This window comes from Marmota flaviventris, chromosome 15, assembly GCF_047511675.1.
Source record: "Marmota flaviventris isolate mMarFla1 chromosome 15, mMarFla1.hap1, whole genome shotgun sequence".
Taxonomy (NCBI): domain Eukaryota; kingdom Metazoa; phylum Chordata; class Mammalia; order Rodentia; family Sciuridae; genus Marmota; species Marmota flaviventris.
In genome coordinates this window covers 16,392,473-16,409,852 of record NC_092512.1, presented here as the reverse complement: position 1 = coordinate 16,409,852, position 17,380 = coordinate 16,392,473, and the positions used below count along the sequence as shown (strand labels likewise).

The 17,380-nt window shown below is 44.0% G+C and overlaps 1 protein-coding gene across 1 annotated transcript in view; it reads left to right on the top strand.

Moving 5' to 3' along the window:
• Nucleotides 1-17,380, top strand: part of Fer1l6 (fer-1 like family member 6) — a 112,918-nt gene that overhangs the window by 80,124 nt on the left and 15,414 nt on the right. Inside the window, exons 31-36 of the mRNA XM_027948242.2 lie at nt 1,553-1,680; nt 6,896-7,066; nt 9,843-10,003; nt 12,658-12,800; nt 14,825-14,913; nt 15,332-15,430. Of these exons, the coding sequence (XP_027804043.2) occupies nt 1,553-1,680; nt 6,896-7,066; nt 9,843-10,003; nt 12,658-12,800; nt 14,825-14,913; nt 15,332-15,430 (791 nt within the window). The remainder of the gene's footprint in view (nt 1-1,552; nt 1,681-6,895; nt 7,067-9,842; nt 10,004-12,657; nt 12,801-14,824; nt 14,914-15,331; nt 15,431-17,380) is intronic.

Below are 17,380 nucleotides of genomic sequence, written 5' to 3'. Positions count from 1 at the left end.
GAAATTTTAATAAACACAGAGATTGGAGAAGCATTTGCCCTCTTCTTCATTTAGTCATTCTGCAATATCTATTGCAGTCTGTTTCCATGTCCAGTACCCTCGGGACCAAGGGCAGGAGTGCAGGTCAGATTCTCATCCAGGAGACGGGATGAAGAAGGGCAAGCTTGGGCTGGAACTTGAGGACAGGAGGACTTCAATAAACAGAGGGTCAGAGGGTGGTGGCCCTGGGTTGCAGGGAGGGAGAAATTCACTGCAGTTACGGTTTTCACTGACCTTTTCCGTAGTGGTGACCGTGTGTGGTTTCCTCTCTTATCCTAATATGTAACTAATTAAGTAATAAATTAATTTTAAAATATTTTAATTTAATGAAACACTAAATGAAGTTTTAAAGCACTACTTTAAATTGCATAAAGAAAAAAATTTTTCCTGACCTCTATTTTTTCGGGGAGGGTTGGTGAGCTCACCCAATAAGATATCTTGGATTTTTTTTTTAAGATCAGTAAATACAGGTTTTCATTCTTTATAGTAACTGCATAGGGTTTTCTTAAATGGATGTATTATCCTTTCATTCATTCATTCATTCAGTAAATATTAAAAGACCCTATTCTATGTCCTGAAAGTGAAGTAATTAATAAGACAGAAGACAGTGCCCTTGGGTCCTGGGAAGACAGGAAAATAAACAAAGGAACAGCTAAATAAACAGGGTTAGTGTTAGAGGTGACTGTTATGTAGAGAATCAAAGTTGTGTGATGTGAGGAGAAGAAAAGAAGGGGTTGCCATTTTGGATTGTACTTCTCCCCAGGTAATTGGCGTAAAGGTTGGTCACAATTTTTGCCTATGAAGCAGTTGCTCCAGGGGACTTTCTTTGACATAGAACTTGATGGGCTTCTGCCTGTCTGTCAGTGGGATCGAGTCCTAAACGTGGGGATCTCGCTCCTCTTGCACCGCAGCGGGGAGCTGCCCGGTCTGTTTCATGTTCTGTCTCACGGCCGCTCCCTGGGCCCCTCCCTGCACAGTATTCAATTTTGATAGTTGAAGGGCCAGCGAGTCTGGAGTCAGACTTCACCATCAGACACAGCTCAACTCCCTGCAGGCCACTGTGAACGTGGGACTAACGGGGTCACGGGTCAGAGACTCATGCTGGGAGGGTCCTTCAGGTCCACCCCATGACTTCACGCTTAGATCTCAGAAACAATACAACTTTCCCATGATCACAGTCAGCAGAACTAGGACTGGAACTTCACTCAGGCTTCCTGCCTCCTGGTCCAGCAGGGTCCTCATTATTCTGTGCCAAGAACTGCTTTCTGCTGGGGAGACACCACCAGAGAAAGCTGAACTTGGGCAAAGCCAATAAATTTCCCTTTGACAGCAAGATGGAGATGCTAAGCAGTGGTTCTTCACCCTGGCTGTGCACTAGAATCACCTAGGGAGCTCTAAAAATCCCAAAGCCCAGGTCCCATAAAATCCAAGTGTCTGGAGACAGGATTTGGGATAAAGCATTTATGACTCCTGAATGCAGCCAGTTCTGAAACCACTCTTTTCTTCTCCCCAGGCGTTCAATCTTAGCCCAGCTGATCCGGATGGCAAATCAGACCCCTACATCGTGCTCAGACTTGGCAAAACAGAAATCAAAGAGCGCGACAAATACATCCCCAAACAACTGAACCCGGTGTTTGGAAGGTGGGTGGCCCTGACATTGTCCTTCCTGAGTCTTCTCCTGCTGTGTTTCTTGCAGGGGTGGTGTGTGTATGTGCCTGTGTTCATGTGCAAGGGGGTCTTGGGTCAAGTAGTGGTAGAAGGTTAAATGGTGACTTCTGCTCTTGATAATGGCTATCAAGTCCGTTCATGGAGATGGGTAGAATTTTCCGGAATTTGGTAGCATGTGGTGATTGTCATACAATGCATAGTGTTCCAATAGCCATTTCCTCAATCTTAAATTTAAGGGGCACCTTGAAGGGTCATCAGCTTCCACCTCTTGTATCTGGACAAAGAGATTTCCTTTTTACAAACAAGGAAAAGTCCTAAAAAGTTAAGAAATGTATTTAAGTCTACACAGTTCATAATTAGAGGAGAAGGGGCCAGCTATTTGATCTTTTGTCCCCAACTAGACAGGTTTTTCTCTCACATCATTTTGCTGCTAATTTAAGGTGACCCCTGAGATTAAAAAGTTGAATCGAGTCCCCCAGTTTTATTTTGGTTTCATTCAAACCATCATTTGGTTTCATTATAAACCATTACATTTGTACATGTGTAGGTGGGCTAGTCACCTAGGAATTCTCCACCTCATGATACCTTCAACAACCCTCATTGGTGTGTCACACATTGGTGTTCCCTGCTTGAGTCTGTACAACTGTCAGCCACTGACTTTGGAATCAAAGCAACCTGGGTTTAACTTTGTTATATACAAGCTGTGCCACCTTTGCAGATGACTTAACCTCTCTGATCCTAATTTTCTTTATCTGTAAAGGAATAGTATAGCACCTGACTCTTCAGACTCCTTTGAAAGAATATATGAAGCATCTAGCACACAGTCAATACTCAAAAATGGCTCCCTTCCCCTCCTCCCTGGTAATTTTAGCAATGGAGGTACTTGAAGTATATTTAATTTCTTCCCTTTTTTTCCTTAGTACCTAGGAGTGTGGAATGAAATCTCCATCAATCTCATTTAAATTCATTTATGAGTTTGTGATCATTTGGACCCTCTGACATTTGACCAGCGTCAGTCTCTTAGATTTTATTGCTCCTGAGACAGATTAATTGCCTGTCCAGAATAATGGGGTGGTTGACATGGCAGTGCCAGGGAAACTCGCCCTTGCTTCTCTGATCAGAGATGACCTTTGTCATTGTCTGCATCGATGTCACCAGCACTTCATCCTGCCAAGTGCTTGGCAGCCTCTGTTTATTACCAGCTTTACTACCCTGTTATGTGGCTGTGGCAAACAGAGAAGGGGATGATGGGAGATTCCTACCTGCCTCTGGGTCTGCAGGGCTTCTTCCAGAAGCTCTCCAGGTGTGCCTGCCTCGTGGGGTGTGTATGTAACTGTTACTCAGGGACAAGAGTTGCCAGATCTACCCCATAGTGTTCCAGCCGGGAGAGCGACAGGCTCCCGTGCCTGACCTGGGGTCTTCTGTGATGGAAGAGCTACTCTGGCAGGCCCTTGGTCCACGCCACAGCCCTGTACCTAGGACAGGGCCTGGAACACGGAAAGTACTACGAGGGTCTGGAATGAAGGCGTGATTGTGTGCACACACTGAACTTCTGCACGGTCGTGAGATCCCAGGCGACCCGTCACTGTGCGTCAACCTGAGATTGTCTAGCCACGGGGCAGTTCCTCATGGGTGGCCCTCAGTTTCCCAGAATGTTCCCTGGGATCTCCATTGCCTTGATCATCAGCCACAAATAAAGACAACGAGCCCCAGGAGCGGATCTGTGGGGCCTCAGCTCCCCTTGCTCATTCACATGTGCAGGCCTTTGTCCTGGCTGGACTGGCCAGGTCACACCTTGCTTTCCTTGTCCACCAGCAGAGCTCCCCTCTTTCCCCATAGATGTTGAGAATCTGCTGTCCGTCAGGCACTCTAGGGCCTCCCAGCTTCCTATGAATACTGGGAGAAAAATAGGTCAACGCGTGATTCTGAGAAAGTGTGGCATGTCCCATGAAAGCCCTGGGAGGGCACCTGACCACCTTGGGGGTGTTGGGGTGAGGGATGGGTGCTCTAGAAAGCAGCCCGTGGAAAGGGCAGGGTGTGGCAGGAACTGGACCGGACCCTCATCCAGGTTCTACCACAGAAGAGACCACGTGGCCACGTGAGTGTGCATATTGGTTTCCTAAGGCTGTGCCTCCCACTTCCAGGGGTGGGGGTCTGGAAGCAAGATATCAGAAAGGTGGGCTTCTTTCTGGGCTGTAGGGGAGACTCCTGCTCCATGCCTGTCTCCCAGATGCTGGTGCTTTGCTGACCATCCTTGGTGTCCCTTGGTTTGGAGATGTGTCCCTACGGCCCCAGCCTTGATCTTCCCATGGCCTCTTGCTACATCTCTTCACATTGTTCTCTGTCTCTGTCTCTGCGCCATTGCCCCTTCTTATAAGGACACTGGTCTTGGAATGGAGTCCACCCCAACAACCTCATTTCAACTTGATTACCTCTAAAAGTAGCATTTCCAAATAAGGTCACATTCTGAGGCACTGGCAGTTAGGACTTCAGGGTATTAGTTTAGGGGGACATATAAGCATACACTGTATATTGTTCTTGTCGTGATTAGGATATCATTTCTTTGCTCTTAAAGCCTTTTACCTGGTGGGATGAGGCCTACCCAGATTATCAAGGACGATCTTTCTTATGTGAAGTCAACTAGTTTAGATGTAAGTCCCACTGACAAAATACCTCCACAGCTGCACCTTGATTAGTGTCTGCGTAGCTGGGAACCACGGTCTCACCAAGTTCACACATGACACTGACCAGCCCACTGCGAGTGGTTTGCAAACATTTGTTCTCTTCAATCCAGACAGTCCCTGGGTAGCAGATGGTGTGTCAGCTGTTGGAGAAGTACAAGGGGGCTATGACCCCATTTTCAAGAAAGCTGCACACTCCTGGAGAGGCCTGCATTAACTCCAAACTCAGACAAATATAGAATTTCTTCTGTGAAATATAATGTAGAGGCACGGGGGCTTCTGAGAGTAGATAATGAGTGAATTTGACCTGCGTGGGTCAGATGCTAAGATCAGAAATTCCTCAGCTCTGGAGCCAAGAGCATTCCCATCTACCCTCACATTTCCCCTGAAGAGACGTCTTTTTGTTTCTCTATTCCCCTCGTCCAGAAGGTTTATTTGTAACACCTTGTCTGTGTCTCCCTCTGAGCTCTGGCCATCTCAGACAACTGGGTGTCTGAGGTATACCACACAAATGAATGCAGGCATGATAAAGAATGAATGGGGGAATGAACAGAGGAGCCCGGGGATCTTTGCTCTGTTGCTCAGGGGTCTGCATGCTCTCACTGTCTCCATATTTGCTCATTTCATGATGCATTATCTTTCCTCAACCCGGCATTGACTGCAGCTAATGATAGCATGTCACCAGCTCACGGCTGGCGTAAGCCTAGTGTTCCCTTGGGTAATTGGGAGTCCAACCAGGATGGGCTATATGGGGGAGCTCTAAATGACAGCTCCAATTGAAATTAAGGTGAGGTTAATCTGTGAGCGCAGCCTGAGGAGATGGAGAAGAGCCATCGAGTCCTCTGTCATGGTTACCAGGGACAGTTAAGCACTTATTAAATTCTTCAGTGGCAGCCCTGGAGACCGCTGGCAGCTTCTCCTTGTGACCTCCTGAATATCAATTACAGACTGGAATTCAAATCTGGGAGCCCAGGTGGGCAACGCTGTGCCTTCAGATGGAACACACAGGGAGTTCTTCCCTGGGCAGCCATATTCTTGTCCTGCTGGAGCCTCACCAGAGCTGCTTTTTTGTCCCTGGAGAGGTTTCATTGGCTCGTAGCTGTGTTGTGATTACAGTCGCTGCCAACCTGGAGAGTGAGAGTCCAGGCTAAGTGGATCTGACTAGGGGGACAGTGGACCAGACAGGCCTGTGGACATGCAGGAAATAAAAAGCCCACCCCTCTCCATCCTCCTCTCTGTCCCTTGGTCCCAGCCCAGCCCACCCTGTCCCAGAGGAATCAGAGTCTGCAACAGCTCGAGAAACACGGGTGTGCCTGTGACTTTATTTTTAGAAAGACAGTTCCCTAAAATGCTGCATTGCATTCAAAGTTGAATTCTCAAGCATCTGCTCTAATGCAAAAACTCAGTAGTATGGATGACCCATTGTCACAAGAAATCTGACGGCATTGCTGTTTCTTTCCATATCTCGCATTCGTGTGGTAACTAAGGACTTAGAAAACTGGCACTTATCCCAGACGGGACTGATTTATGATCCTGAGCAAGTCTCTTGAGGTCTCTAGGTTTCAGGGTTTTTATTTGTAACATGAAGGTATGGGATATGGTGATTTCTGAGATCCCTTGAAGTTCAAAGAAACATTCATTAGTATCCTTTGTGCAGGTCAAGTTTAAGCTCCGGTGATGCAGAGACCAAAATAACAGGTCCTTATTCTCAAGGGGCTCAGAGTTTTGTAGAGACAGCTTGATAGAATTTTTTTGTTTTTATGGTGATTTTCCATTCTCAATAGAGTTTTCTTTTCAAATAAACCCAGCTGGTATTCCTTGATCAAGCAACATTTCCCTAGATGCTCAACAATTCCATTAATCCTGAACAGATATTTGTTTAGCTTAATTTTGGATGGAGGGATAATCAACTTTAAATTCCTGTCTATTTCCAACAGCCAATAATTTCCCCTTTGATGGACCATGTTTCTGAGTCGTCAACTAGTGATTTTGGTCTCAAATGGGACTGATTTCCAGTCTTGGTTTGGAATCAACAACTTCCTGGTTTTACAACAGAAGGAAAGGGAATTTAATGGTCTCGAGTTGAGTGATTGGAGGTGAAGTGTGTGTTTTATACACAGCATTGCCTTTAGCTTCATGCTGTATTAAGAAGACCACCTTACCCCCATTTATGCAGAGATTGATTAACTTTCCCTGGTTGTAAAATTAGGAAGTTGTTGATTCCAAACCAAGACTGGAAATCAGTCCCATTTGAGACCAAAATCACAAGTTGACAACTCAAAGACATGGCCCATCAAAGGGAAAATTATTGGCTGTTGGAAATGGACAGGAATTTAAAGTGGATTATACTTTCATCCGAAATTAAGCTAAACAAATATCTGCTCAGGATTAATGGAATTGTTGAGCAGTTAGTGGATATGAATAGCAGGCTAGCTAAAAGCCAAGCTGGGAAAAATTCCCTCTGTTGCCAAACATTGTTAATCCTGAAGCCTCTGCTTGGACTGCAGGTCATTCGAGATCCAGGCCACATTCCCAAAGGAGTCCCTGCTCTCCGTGCTGATCTATGACCATGACATGATTGGGACAGATGACCTCATTGGCGAGACCAAGATCGACCTGGAGAACCGCTTCTACAGCAAACACCGAGCCATCTGTGGCTTGCAGAGCCAGTATGAAATGTAAGCTCCTTCTCCCATGGAGACACCGTCAGAGGCCATGACGGGTCAGGGCTCTGGACTCTGTGCCCCACTGTCTATTGCTAAGAAGGCCAGACCCATGGCTTTCACATCTCAAATGTGATTCGTATCAGCTGTGCTTGTTTGGGGACACTGTTCTGTGCCCTTGAGGGTCACCAGGCCTGGGAATGTAGCTCTTTATTTAGAACCCAGGGCAGATTCTTCAAGAGTCAAGGGCTGAATCGTGATGATACACTTGTTCCATCAGATGTACCCAGTGGTCCTTGGTGGGGGATGATTCTAGAAGAAGGATTAATATAATGCAAATGCCAATATCTTAGCTTCCATTACAAATGCTCATGAATGCTTACACCAAGCACTGCTAGAGCTTTACACAGAGAATCTCTTTCAGTTTTCTCAAGAACCCATTGAGATATTAGAATCATTTTACAAACTAAGGAATACTAATCTCTTTTCAAAGATTGTGAATTATACTTTATTTAAATATACAGACTACCAACTTAATATTTAAAAAAAAACATGCTGTAAATGATATCTTTTTTTTAAATTTTTTTATTGTTGGCTGTTCAAAACATTACATAGTTCTTGACATATCATATTTCACACTTTGATTCAAGTGGGTTATGAACTCCCATTTTTACCCCATATACAGATTGCAGAATCATATCAGTTACACATCCATTTATTTACATGTTGCCATACTAGTGTCTGTTGTATTCTGCTGCCTTTCCTATCCTCTACTATCCCCCCTCCCCCACCTCTGTGAATGATATCTTAAAAAAAAAAAAAACTTTTACAGATTTCATCTGGGAAAACATAAGAACATTCATTGGTGTTTCATGGTATAATTGTAAAAATATTTTCATGCATATAAAGTAATACACATTCATTGTAGAAAATTTAGGAAACATTATAAATACAAATTAATGCTATAATTATTCTACCCACAAATAATGTACATAAACATTTTTGCATACTTTCTTTTAATATTTTTCTATTTTATTTTTTTCCCAAAGTTGAATTCACACTACCCAGGAAGTTTTGTAAACTGCTGGTTATACTAACCCTTATAGCCTAAGATTTTATAATGTCATCGGTCTTCTTTTTTTTAATTTATTTTTTAATTATAGGTGGACACAATAACTTTTTTATTTTATTTTATGTGGTGCTGAGGATCGAACCCAGTGCCTCACACTCTGCCTCTGAGCCCCAGCCCCAGCCCTCATCAGTATTCTTTATAATTATTACTTCAATAGCTCTACAGTATTCCACCACATAAATTTATTATAAAATAATGGAGCCACTTTTTCTTCCTGAACTGTAGGGCACTAATATATTCTTTATTGTATTGTAAATATTGCTGCTGTGAGCATCCTAGTATGAAAGCCGGCCAAGGACCTCTCTGAATTCACTGGGTATCCAACGATGGATTATTCCATCAATGTGGATTATTCTATTAAAATGAATGCATATTTTGTGTCCAAATGGCCTGTTAGAAGGATGGTGCCTGTTCACACTCTCACTGAGGGAGTTGAGCCCTATCTCCTCCATAGCAAGACTTCCAGCCGTCTCTTTGTCTGGTCTTCTCTTTTGGGAGGCTAGAATCCAGTTCACTGGGGGACTCTAGTGAATGCCCAAGTCTCCTGGGAATTGTCATGACTTTCCAAGTACCCTGGAGTGTTCTGCTCTGTGACTAGGTATTCTTATTCTGAAATCCGAGAGGGTGGCTGCAGACAAATGTGATGTAAACTTTGTTTGGAAGAGTTCCTGATGGTGGACTCGCCAGATAGCGGTTTCTTCAGGGAAGATGCCACTTTTGTTCACTTGAACACTTTTATATAAGATGAGAGCACGTATTTAGAGGGCGACCCCTGTGTGGCTTCAGGCTGGGGTGGATGAACTTCCCAGGATCTTCACATCACAGATACCATGTGGGAAACTACTGTGTGGGCCTTTTTGAATCATTCAAATTTTTAAGTGGGTTAAATTCTGATGGAACTTTGTGTCCCGATGTGCAGAGACAACCAAGCTATCTTGGTCATAGTTCTTAGAACTTCCTTGCAAATTAATAATTTTTAACAAACAGCTACTTTTTTTTAAAGGAAGGAAGGGTTGGGGAGATTTAGGAACTTCAAATCACTGATTAAAGGAACAACACTTGCAGACCGTCTGCCTGTGACTTGAGTCCATGTATGGTTCTTGTGGAGGAAGAGAAGGGAAGAAAGGAGCAGAGAGATGGGAAGGATGAGTGAGGCTTTCCTCTTAGAATAAGCAGCAGCCACAGGGCAAGGAACCAAACTGGACAAAAATTACCTGCCAGGAAACAAAAGCAGATTGGTGGCTATCATAGGTTCTGAGGAGCTGGAAGAGGAGTGACTGCTCTTTGGGATACAGGGCTTTTTTTGGGGGGGGGGTGATGAAAAATTTTTGAAACTAGTTGGAGGTAGTGGTAGCACATCATTGTGAACATAGGAAATGCCACCAAATGGATGAACTTTAACATGGTTAACACTGTTATGCCAAGGTCACTTCTTCCACTCACAAGTCCTGTCTTACCTGCAAGCTGGACATATGCAAAAGTGTTTGACCAGAAAGGAAAGAAACAGGACAAAAACACCGGCCCCAGGTGTAGAGAATGGCCAGTGAATCTAAGGAACCTGCCCAGGTCACCCTTGGGTGGCCTGACTATGGGGGCACTTCAGAGTGTTCTCCAGGGGAAGCCAGGCCTCACCCTTCTGTAACTTGCTCCACTTTTCAGAGAAGGGTACAATGCCTGGAGGGACACATCCAAACCCACGGAGATCCTCACCAAGCTCTGCAAAGACAACAAGCTGGATGGACCCTACTTTCGCCCTGGGAAAATACAGATCGGAAGCAAGGTCTTTTCTGGAAAAACAGTCTTCACCGACGAAGACACTGGTAACCCCCCTCAGAGTCCTCTGCTGTAGCTCTCCTCCTGAGGAGCATGATTCCATGGTGTTCCAGGGCACAGTGCATCCTCTAATCAGAAAGTAATGCATGCCCACAGCAGAAATGTGGAAAAGCAAGTAGGAGACTGGAAACCACTCACCATCCCCAAATTCAGACAGCTAGCTGTGCTACATGCTGTGTGGGTTTGTCTGTGTATAATACGTTACATTTTTAAAGGACTGGAAACATGCCATAGTTTTGTACCCTGCTTTTAAAAAAAAATTTTTTTTGTAGTTGTAGATGGACAGCATTCCTTTATTTTGTTTATTCTTATGTGGTACTAAGGATTGAACCCAGTACCTCACACTTGCTAGATGAGTGCTCTGCCACTGAGCCACATACTCTGGTTTCTCTTCCGATCACATGAATCTTTTACCTTTTACGCTGCTTTTTCTTTATTTCCAATGGATTATGATGATTCTGCTTTGTTCTTTTATAATACTTCATTATTGAACAATTATTATCAATATTTGATTTATTTTGATAATATTCCATTTCATGATTATGCTATTTTTAGCTACATCCTGCTCATTTTTGTAGTGACCATTGATTAATTGTAGCATTAATTACAAGTTCCTTATCCATGTTTTTGCACATTTTTTGTATTTCTAGAGTATAGATCATAAGATAGGATCAGGTCAGAATAGAGACAGTAACCTTAAAATTAATATTATATAAATAATTGGGTACAATTGATTACTCCATAAATGCTGTACCCATAACTATCTTATTTCAATAACAACAAGTAGGTTTTCTACACAAGCATCATAGGACATGCCAGAAAGTTCCCAGAGAAACTTCCATGTATTCAGAATGAAAAAAATCCACCTTTGCTTTAATGATACAGAACAACTTTTTACTGTCACATCTGCACATTGTTGCCACTCTAGAACAGTTCAGTACTTTTGGTGCAAAGGGCTCAATTAAGGACACAATACAGGGTTTGTTGGTTCCTATTGAGCCCCATAATTTTGGTACTAAGGTTTCTTTTTGCTTCGTACTTTAGTCCCCCCAGATCCTAGGTTCTTACATGCAAAGTTATTGATATTGAAACTGTGTATTATGGATGGATTTCTGTTGAAAAAAATACATTTCACAATATATTCTAAAGTCAAATTAATTCTTGGGCAGTATTCTATATTTTATTATTAAATAATGATCTTTTGCCCACTAAAAAATCTAAAATCATGGGGTTTTTTTGAGGGGGGGTACTGGGGATTGAACTCAGGGGCACTCGGTGAATGAGCCACATCCCCAGCCCATTTTGTATTTTATCTAGAGACAGGGTCTCACTGAGTTGCTTAGCACCTTGCCATTGCTGAGGCTGGCTTTGAATTTTCTATTCTCCTGTCTCGGTCTCCTGAGCTGCTGGAATTACAGATGTGCACCACTGCACCTGGCTAGATTTATGTTTTGGGGGTCAGTTCCTGACTGATTAAATTTTATGACAAAGATTTCATCCATTAATTTTGTTTGTGCCTGTCAACATTTTATTGATTGTACTTACTGCCTGCCATTGGGAGATTTATTTTATGGCTCCTTTTAAAAAGCCAAATTCAATTTTTCTTAATCAACTATGGTCCTTCCTAAGCTTTGTAAAGATTTTATTTTCTTTATTTTTGTCTTATATTGTGAGTACTCTTCCTGCTGCTATTGTTATCATAAGTCACCTCCTTTGGTAGAATGACAATCAGAGACCCTTTCCAGTGATGAACGTTTTAGTCAGTTTTTTTTTTTTTTTTTGGTGATTAAAAGACCCTCTCAATTAAAATTGAGAGGAGGAAAAGTATATTTATGGCTCAAAGGTTCAGAGGTCTCCATCCATAGACAGCCAGCTCCATTCCTCGGGACTTGAGGTGAGGCAAAACATCATGGATGGTGAGAGTGTGGTGGAGGGAAGCAGCTCACATGATGATCAGGAAGCACAGAGAAAGACTTCACTTACCAGATACAAAATATATAGCCCATAGCCACACCCCACCTGCCCCCAGTTACCACTCAGTTAATCCCACCAGGGGATTAATTCACTGATTGGGTTAACACCCTCATAATCCAATCATTTCTCCTCTAAACCTTCTTGCATTGTCTCACACGTGAGCTTTTGGGGAACACCTAATATCTAAACCATAACAGTGGGTATTGGTGTGAGGGCGCGTCCAGCAATAATGAGAACAAGAGACCTCTAGGAACACATATGGTCACCACCTCGCTTAGGGCTGCGCTGGCCCGAGGCCCTCTCACTGTGGAGTTACCAACAGTTTCGCATTCCCCAAGACAGGTCCTCTCCCGTAGCCTGAAGCCAGGCTGTGATCCATGCATTCTGGAGAAATCTGTCTTAGTGGGTGGATGGAGCCCCTATGCCAGGACCCCTGCGGCTCTCTGAGTTTCTTGTCAACCCTCCCTTTTCTCTCTTCTCTTTCTCCTCCCCCTCTTTTTCTCCATTTCCCCTTTCCTTTTCTCTTTGCTGTCTTTTCTCTCCCCTTTCATCTGTATTTTTAAAAATGAACCTTAAAGGAAGTGTTAAGGGGGCATCTGATGTCCCTTGCTGCCTCCTTTCGGGAACACCATCTGACAAGTCTCTTTCTCTGTCTTCTTCCCTGCAGAGGAGATGGTGGAGTCCTATGAGCACTTGGCCCTCAAGGTTCTCCACTCCTGGGAGGATATCCCAGAGGTGGGGTGCAGGCTGGTTCCCGAGCACATAGAAACTCGGCCGCTCTACCACAAGGATAAGCCAGGAATGGAGCAGGTATTGGCAAGACGGGCCTGGCCCCCGTAGGAGTGCTTGTCCCCAAGGGGAGTGGTGCTGTCCCTAAAAACTAGTCTCCAGTGTCCTAGAGTAATGTGTGTAGGGGGAATCTAAAGATAGATGCCAGAAGCTCCCACCCACCTCCAACAACCAAAAATGTTTGGCCTCTCGTGGGTGGAAGGGCAGGGATGCTGCTAAATCAAACTCCCACAATGCACAGGATGCCCCCGCCCACCCCACCCCCCGCAAAAACAAAGAACATCTAGCCCCAAATGCCAGTTATGCAGAAGTTGGAGCCAGTGTTGGCTTTGTTAGTACTTTTCCATTTTATGATTTGAGTTCTCAAACTCTTTGGTAAATCTTGACATTAAAGGAACTTTGAAACTCATCAGACACACCTCAGACCTTGTCTAATATCTGATTTAGGTGCTCCCCTGCGCATGTGCACAGGGACACACACACACACACACACACACACACACACACACACACACACGAAGTTTTCCTAGAGAAGCAACAGAGGATGGCTTACCTTGAAGAATTGGCAAGAAGAAACTGTGTGGAAAAAACCAAACCACACAGCAAGGTTAGGAGTGAGAAGAAAGAGAAGACAAACTTGGTTAAGAACCTTCCACGAGCAAGATCTTTAATACAAATCCTCTCGCCTATTCAGGACAACCATAGAGTTGTTTATCCAAACTGGAGCCATCTTGAATGACTGAGGGCACTTTTAAGATTAGGAGATTGAAACTGAGAGAGGCTTACTCCATGTTTCCAGGCTGGCAAGACTGGGATGTCACACAGGCCGTGTGAGTCCCTCCCCTGTGCTCTGACCCAGGCCAGGTGGCTCCTGTCCCAGCTTGAGATTCATTCACTGTGTAACAGGCAAGGCACGTGAGCTCCAGGGTAAAGGGCCAGCAGTGTCTGGGACAGTGGGGGGGGGGGGGGGGCGGTCCATCTTGAAAGAGTAAACCATTATCAGATGTAGAAGCTGATTGTCTTTTTGAAATTCATCGCCGATGTTTGAGATATGTTGGTAATGGATCCTTTCTTTTTCCTGTCAGATGTGACTTTTTGATTAAGGTTGAAAGTTAATGCACCTTTTCACAAGAAATTGTACCAATTTTCCTTAGGACTCCATTGAGTGTTCTTCCCAATGCTAAACCTTTGCTTATATTGTTCATCTTCTGAAAGCTTTTTTTCTCCCCTAGCCAAAGCCCCACTCTTACCCAAATCCTTCACGTCCTTCATACACCAGTGGAATTCCATCTCCTTATGAAACCTCCCCTGGTTGTCCCCAGCCCTCGTCACGCTCTTGTCCTCTTGCCTGAGCTGACGAATGTTTATAATACACACAAGAGCTGAGCATGGAACGCATGGAGCTTCTCCTGAGGTGCTCTGAAGTCTCTGTCCACAGGGGAGAGTTCCAGGCAATGGACAGAAGGCCCTAAACTGACACTAGTTAGCCACAGAACTTCAGCTCCTTCCCTTGACTTCTCTAAGCCTCTGTCTGGGAAGTGGAAGTGTGCCTGGGGTGGATGTTAACAGAGATAAAGGATGCAGAGGTACATTGGAAACGATGAAGCATGGTCTTTCTGGGAGATAGTATCGTCCCCTTCTTGATCTTTAGGAATGTGTGGAAAGAGCAGGGTTTCTAAGGTCACAGACAGGGCTGGATCAGTGAGTGAGTGTGGGCATGAAGTCTTCTCATCCGCCAAGTGGGAGTAGTGGCACTCTCTCTGGCGTATTGCAAGAACTCGCTGTGTTTCAGTGTATAACACTGTGTCTACCACATAGTAGCTGCTCAGTAAGAATCTGCCCACCCTTCTCCTATTAAAATATGATCTAATTCCTAATAAAAACTTAAGTTCTGTCTTTATTAACACATATGCTACACATGTACAAAGCTACCACACTAAGCCCAATACAAATTTTCTAGTAATGGGATCTGTTAAAACTACTCATGGTTAATTAGCTATGACCCCACCCTCTCCCAAAGCTAATGATCTTCTTTTCCTAACAAGGGCCGCCTGCAGATGTGGGTGGACATGTTTCCCAAGGATATGCCTCAGCCAGGACCTCCCGTTGACATTTCACCAAGGAAACCCAAAGGGTAAGCCAGCGGCACCCAGCTTTAGGAGAAGAGGCCGTGGTAGCAGACTGAACAGTGGTGGCCTTTGATCTGGTGTCTGATAGGTTACCTTCACTCATACCTCAATTTCTACCTGCCCGGTTACAGCAGGGAGTAGGTGATGGTGGTTGAAATGATGGCTTCTGATCTTCAAGTTCCTCATGAGAAAATTGCCTATTAAGAGAAGGAGGGTCTGCTCAGAGCAATTCATGCCCTTGGCAAGTCTGAGCTCTGCATCCAGGATATGAAATTCTAATGGAACCAAGACCTTGAGTCTGATATTTCGAAGTTAGCAGATATAAAGATGCCCAGGGACCAAAGGCGGCACTAGAATCACACTGATACCAGTTGAGTCAGTTTTCAAGGTCATCTACCTAATGCTGCCTCCCCCCCCCCCCAGGTATGAGTTGAGGGTGACTATCTGGAACACTGAAGATGTCATTTTGGAGGATGAAAATATCTTCACAGGCCAAAAATCAAGTGATATTTATGTTAAAGGGTAAGTGTTTCAGCAAACCCCGTTCTTCCTTGCTCCCTCTCCTCATCCCTTTAATCCCTAGCCAAGTCTCTACCTTGTGGAAGATGCTACACCCACATCTCATGGCTGCAGCTCATCTTAATTGGTTAGATAAAGGCAAATATTTGTCTTATTTTGTCACTTTGTTAAGAATTATTATCTTACAAAGATATTTTAGTAAATTTTATTATATAAACACGTTTCGATTGGATGTTAGATACTTAAACCTTTTAAGTGACATTCAAGATCTATGGACCTTTAAACAGAAAACAGCAGAGTGCTGAGCTGCTATCAGTGAAAGATGAATCAGTCTAGCAGATTGTAAAATTAAATTAAAAAATTAAAACCTAGACCTGCCCATTTGCTAGTGCTACTGATAAAAGAGATACCAACCCTATTGACCCAGGGAATGAAGCATCTGATGGTCTCTCTTACATCTTTACCCTGCTTCCTTTTAGCCCTAGTCAGAGAAGGGGATGAGGTGGTAGAGAATTTTTTTTTAAGTAATTTAAATTTATACTTTAACTAAAACTCATCTCGGAAGTAGTAAACCCTCCTAGCCTCATGCTAATCCCCTGGCCTTTCCCAAGTAGGGAACATCCCGTCTTCAGAATGCATATTACCCAAGCATTTGACAGTCAAAATATGATCAGTGGTTCAAAATTCTCATTTTTTCAGGACAAGAATACAAGGGTGAGTTGAATATTAACCAAGAAGGAGCAATAGAAGTAGCATGACTCAAACAATAGTTTAAAAGGCAGAATTAGGATTCTCTGAAATTGCTTTCTGATCGCTAGTTCAGGAAAGACTCAAGTGTCCTGTAAAAAGGTATTTTATCATGGCTCACAACATGGAAGGTTCTAGGGGAGTTCAGATTGAGGCTTCCAGAACCCTGGCCCACTAATGTGAACAGAAACAGATGTTTATACCTGTTCTCTTCCTTTACTGGCCTCCCCCAGCTTCTCACCCAATGCCATTCTGGCTTCCTCCCCAACACTCCTCCAAAGCAGCCCTCACTAAAGTGCCGGGCTCCCCACTTCTCTGACCCTAATGGTCCCGTTTGGGTTTAATGCCTTTACCTTATTGTCCTCTATTGAGCACTTGACATAACTGACCACATCTTTTTGAAACACACTGTTTTTTTAGCCTAACCTTTGTGGCAACACCCTCTTCTGGTCTTCCTTCTACCCTGTTGGTTTCTTCTCATTGATTTTAAAGCATATTCTCCTCCCTCTAGTAGCTCAGTAGTGCAAGATATTGTCCCAGACCCTCCTGTCTCACACTGCTGTATCTTTCTGCCATTTTTTTCTTTCTTTAGCTAAATAATTTGGTCCATAACCCAAGTGGTATCACTGCTCTATGAAAGGAAGGGTCTTGCCTCCCCTTCTCTACCCTGGGTAGGAGAGTCCTCTCCTTTCTGAAAGCAAGGGGTTTGGATTGTCATTTAGCATGAGCAAAAAGTACTTACTTTTCTGAATTAACTAATTCACCACTGATAAAGTCCTAGGGAAACATTTGTTAGTCAGAGCTTATATAACACTGGGCATGGAGGAGAAAACCAGATAATACTAAGAAAGAACAAGGTAGAGAATTTGGAGTACCCCTGAGCCCATTACAGATATTAGCTCACAGCCCTGTGAACCAGATACTGTAACTTCTTCCATTTTATAGATGAAACAACACAGAGAAGTTAAAAAACTTATCTGTGGCTGCACAGTTAGTAGGCAGCAGAGCCAGGATTGGAACCCAGGTGGCCACAGGTAGCACCCCTATCCTCTATGCCACACTGATCCAGGCCGGCTGGACTCTCAGAGCCAGAGAGGAGGGGCATAAAACAGGCCTGAGCTCAGGTCTCATCCAGCCCAATTCTAGAGGGTTCAGAGTAGTGTGCAATCTTGTTCTAACACTCTGGTACAGAGGTGAGACCCTTAC